Genomic DNA, 4,165 nt, shown 5'->3' on the forward strand with positions numbered 1-4,165 from the left:
CAGCATAGGGCACAGTTGCAGTACAGAAGTACTCTGAGAGCCATTCTTCCTTTATAAAATACTGCTGAACATCCAACTGTTGTCCATATAGTCATTTACGGAATTAACACATGTTTTACTGTAATCTGGGCCAGTATTGAGACATGTCAGGTTCACTGCCAGGAACTTGAACTGGAACTGACACTCCAGGGGAAATGAGACCTGAAAATTGAGGGGGGAAAGGGCATTTTTATTTTTTCCATACATATCACAATTTTTGCTTTGAATTTCACAGATTTGTGCTTGTATTCTGGTGAATATTAAATCTGGCCATCTACCAGCCTGCAGAATCAGGGGGGAGGGTGATATATATTTTAAAAACCTATGTACATCTCACTCATCTGTTGTTATAAACAAACTGTCATGCTTTAAGATAAATTCCAGAGCCTCGGCTTGTTTGCATCAGTTGGGAATTCAGCCCAAAACACACTGAACATTTATTTTCTCTTCAAATGCATCTGGCTTGCTCCTGCTTATGCTGATACTTACCCTTTTTACCCTGTTTTGCCTTCTTCTGCACAGGTTAATATTTCTGCAGGTTACCTGCCTTTTCAATAACTTCAAATCTTTAGCAAGAAAACAGCCTTTGATGCAGACACAGTAAAAGCACTCACATACACTCAACTTCCTGGGTGTGAGGATCTCTGCCGAAATTTAACAGTGAAATCCAGAAATTAACAGCTGCTTTAGAAATTAAGTATTCAGGGAAGATTTTGCAGGATGGGGGCCTCCACCCCACTGTTCAATCGCCAGCCCTGTTAATCAGCTGTCTTTCATTTACCCCTCTGGCAGCAGTTAAAAGTCAGGCTTTCTGCTCTAGCCTGCAAGGTTATACAGTGTTACCCTCTGCCCAGTTCAGGAGCTACTAAACCCGACAGAGAGACCTCTCCCGGCAATGGGGAGAGACTTCTCCCAGCGAATACACATGGAAAAACACTCACCTGTAGAAGTGGTGCCAGAGGTGCCCATCGGCTGGCTGTTCATGTGTGTCTGCATGTGAGGAGGGGTGTACGTATCATAACTCCGGCCATTCACTGATGGACTGGTGGGCAGCATGCAAGAGTAGGAGGAGGTCTGGCTGGGTACTGGGGGCTACGGGATCAAAGGACAAAATAGCCTTTAGTATCACCCAAGGGAAACATGGCATTACAGTTCTAGACCGATGTGCCAGCCCTCAGAATCAGTGTGTGCCAGCAAAAAGGAGCTTCAGTTTCAAATTCAAGGACCTAGATGTAAAGCCCTATTTAGGAGCTTAGCCAAGCAGCCTCTTCCCAGAGGGTTTTGATCTTCAGCAACAACGTGGACAGTCACCAGCACCTATTCAAACATGCTTGGCAAGCAAATCCCTACATCTAGATGTCAACAAAGATGTTACACACCTAAGCCAAGGAACCAAAGCCTGAGCACTGCCCTCGTTTGTACTTCTGCAGACCCATTTGTACTCATGCTTTTTGCAGCCAGAGACAGGGCTGGTGTCTTACCTTGCATTTGTGGTGTAACGAAAAACTATTAGGCGCGTAATAACTAGAAATTGCGCTACTGAGGCACACAGGTTCATCTTGCATCTGCAAGCATGTTGCACATGCACACAGACAATGTGTGGGTTTGGGGTGTGTTGATCCCCCTTCAGAACCTCGGTCACCCCAAACCCATGCCAGCAGCATCCCAGGACATGAGACATATCAATTTACCTAAACTCCAATCCCCCTGCCAGCGGGACAGCAGCTGGGTGCAGGGGGTGAGGGATGGCACAGTGTTAGCAAGGGACCAAGTAGGAGGATCTCCCACTCTGGGGTGCCAATGGAGTGGGGACTGGTGCAGTCCCAATACGGGAAGGCAGCAGGAGGAGTGGGAAGCAGGATGAGTAATTCCCACACTCCAAGTGCACGAGACTCAACACGTCTGCACATATTTCCTCCATCTGCACATCCCCGAGACATGCCATCTCCAAAAATACCGACAGCCTCTCTCTCTAAGCACACAATGCACTGTGCATCCTCAGGGAGATGCCAAGAGTTTGGCTGCCAAATTTCCCACTCCAGCATCATGTGGCCATCACACCGTGGTGGTCACATAGACAGGACTTTCCAGAGTGGCTCATACTGCCAGGTCCCTATCCAGGTGCCCAGTGGTGAACTGGGGTCCTCCTGCTTTCCCAAGGGTCCCCTCCCCTAATCAGCCTTTTGATCTTTTGTCATCTGCTCTCAGCCCGCTGCCGGGATCAGCACTGCTGGCCTCCAACGTCCTGGAATAGCGACCTCTCCAGCGTCATTTCTTTCCACGGACTTGCAAGACTCTAACTTTATTTGGTTAATTTTGGTTCAGCAATTAGTAACATAGTAATTGCCGCAGTGAAGGAGTCAGGCTCTCTAATCTGCTCGCCTGCCTCTAGCAATGGTCAATGCTGTGTGCCTCAGACAAAGCTGGAAAACTCCCGTAATTGGCCAGCACCTTCCTAGGCCAACCCCACCATTAAAAAAGGAGGAATTTTGCATCTGAAAGGTCTATAGAAACAGACCCCAAAGGAATAGATTTCTTCCTAACCCAGCTGGTGATCAGCTAATGCTTTCAAGCATGAGGATTGACAGCTCCTGCAATTCTGGCTTAGCTGGCATAACCACTGATGCTAATCACATCCTTACATCTCTCAGGTGTTCCTCATGTGCCGCCGCAACATTACCTACACTGAGAAGGTCAGATCCCTCCAGCACCTTATTCAGGCAACAATTTCCACAGTACTGTACCACTGAGTTCCCTAAGTTAACGAAAGGGCAGTGGGGGTACAAGGGGTCCAAAAAGGGCTTTTCCATCCCAGATCTGTTTCATTGTAAATTTGAGGACCTTTCTCTTTACAAATTCAGGAAAGTGCTTGTTGAGCAACAGGTCTTACAGTGCCCTTTCCCTTGCGATTTTCCTAAATAGCACATCCTTTCAAATGCAAGGGAAGCCTATGGTGCCAGTTTCCCTGCAACATGGTCTGGGTTTATAATCCCCTGCATTCCCACGCACCCCAGGGCTGCTGAGTCCCAAGGGAGCATTGTGACATGGCATTTGCACCAGACTTACTTGCATAGGCAGGTTGTTGGCCATGGTGAAGCTAGGCATGGGCGGCAGTGCGCTGTACGTGTTTGTGAGCGCCGTGTCCGTTCTTCCCAACATGGAACCTGATGTGAAAGAGGAAACTATAATAGAATAGACAGATAGATGAACACATTAGTTTAACCACAGTTACAATCAGCAATACAGTCTCAGAGTCTCATTTTCACAAGAGGATGAATGAATGTGAGCAGGTCGGTGAAATTACCAGGGGTGGTTGGTTGAGGGATCGGCTGGTAAACGCTTGTGCTGAAACTACTACTGATGGGAATGTGGCTGGGAGTGTTGCTGGCTTGTCTTCGCTGGTTCCTCAGCTTCTCTTCCCTTCTCCACTTGGCCCTTCTGTTAGAAAACCACACCTGGAAAGACAGCATTAGAGAAACATGAGTGACCTGACAAGGACTAGAGGCGTGGGGCATCCCTCACATAGCTTAAGGCCATGCTGATAGAAGCTGGCTTGCAGTGTGGCAAAGCAGCACACAAAAGCAAACCCCAGCTGCTGTTATTTTCTTGAAGGGGTAGACGGGCAAATACCTGGTCAGAAACAGAGGCTGCCCTGTGCTTTGAGAAGCCAGGAATAACAAAGAATAGTAAAAGTAAAAAATACGAATATCCATAATTGCACAGCAGCTCAGTACCTGTATCCTTGCTTCAGGCAGGTCTATTTTAGCAGCTAGTCTCTCTCTTGCAAATACATCGGGGTAGTGGGTCCTCTCAAATTCTGCAAAGAAAATATTGCTGTGTTAGTTGCAAGGAGTAAACATGACCCACTACACAGTTTGTCATTCCTCCACTGCCTATGCTCTAAATGCTCCTAAGAAACATTGCTGTGAAGGCAAAGCTGAACTTTCTCTGTGTGTTAGGAAGGAGGAAACCTTCCCTTGCCTGCTGGGGAATACCATTAAGGGGATGGGCAGACTTGGGTGCAATGTTGCATCCTTCAAGAAGCAGTGAGGGCTTCTGCTTCTGCTCAGGGGGTCCCCAAGGCAGCTCTGACCCTGTCACCAAGAAGCAAAATGGCACATCGCTA

General features: G+C 47.6%; 1 protein-coding gene across 1 annotated transcript in view; it reads right to left on the minus strand.

Annotated features, from left to right (window-relative positions):
- Window positions 1-4,165, minus strand: part of PAX6 (paired box 6) — an 11,994-nt gene continuing 7,829 nt past the window's right edge. Inside the window, 5 exon segments of the mRNA XM_080617201.1 lie at window positions 1-201; window positions 981-1,131; window positions 3,106-3,221; window positions 3,344-3,494; window positions 3,774-3,856. Coding sequence (XP_080473327.1) covers window positions 116-201; window positions 981-1,131; window positions 3,106-3,221; window positions 3,344-3,494; window positions 3,774-3,856 — 587 coding nt within the window. The 3' untranslated portion in view covers window positions 1-115.

Source organism: Psittacula echo (genome assembly GCF_963264785.1).
Source record: "Psittacula echo genome assembly, chromosome: 5".
In the NCBI taxonomy this organism is placed as follows: domain Eukaryota; kingdom Metazoa; phylum Chordata; class Aves; order Psittaciformes; family Psittacidae; genus Psittacula; species Psittacula echo.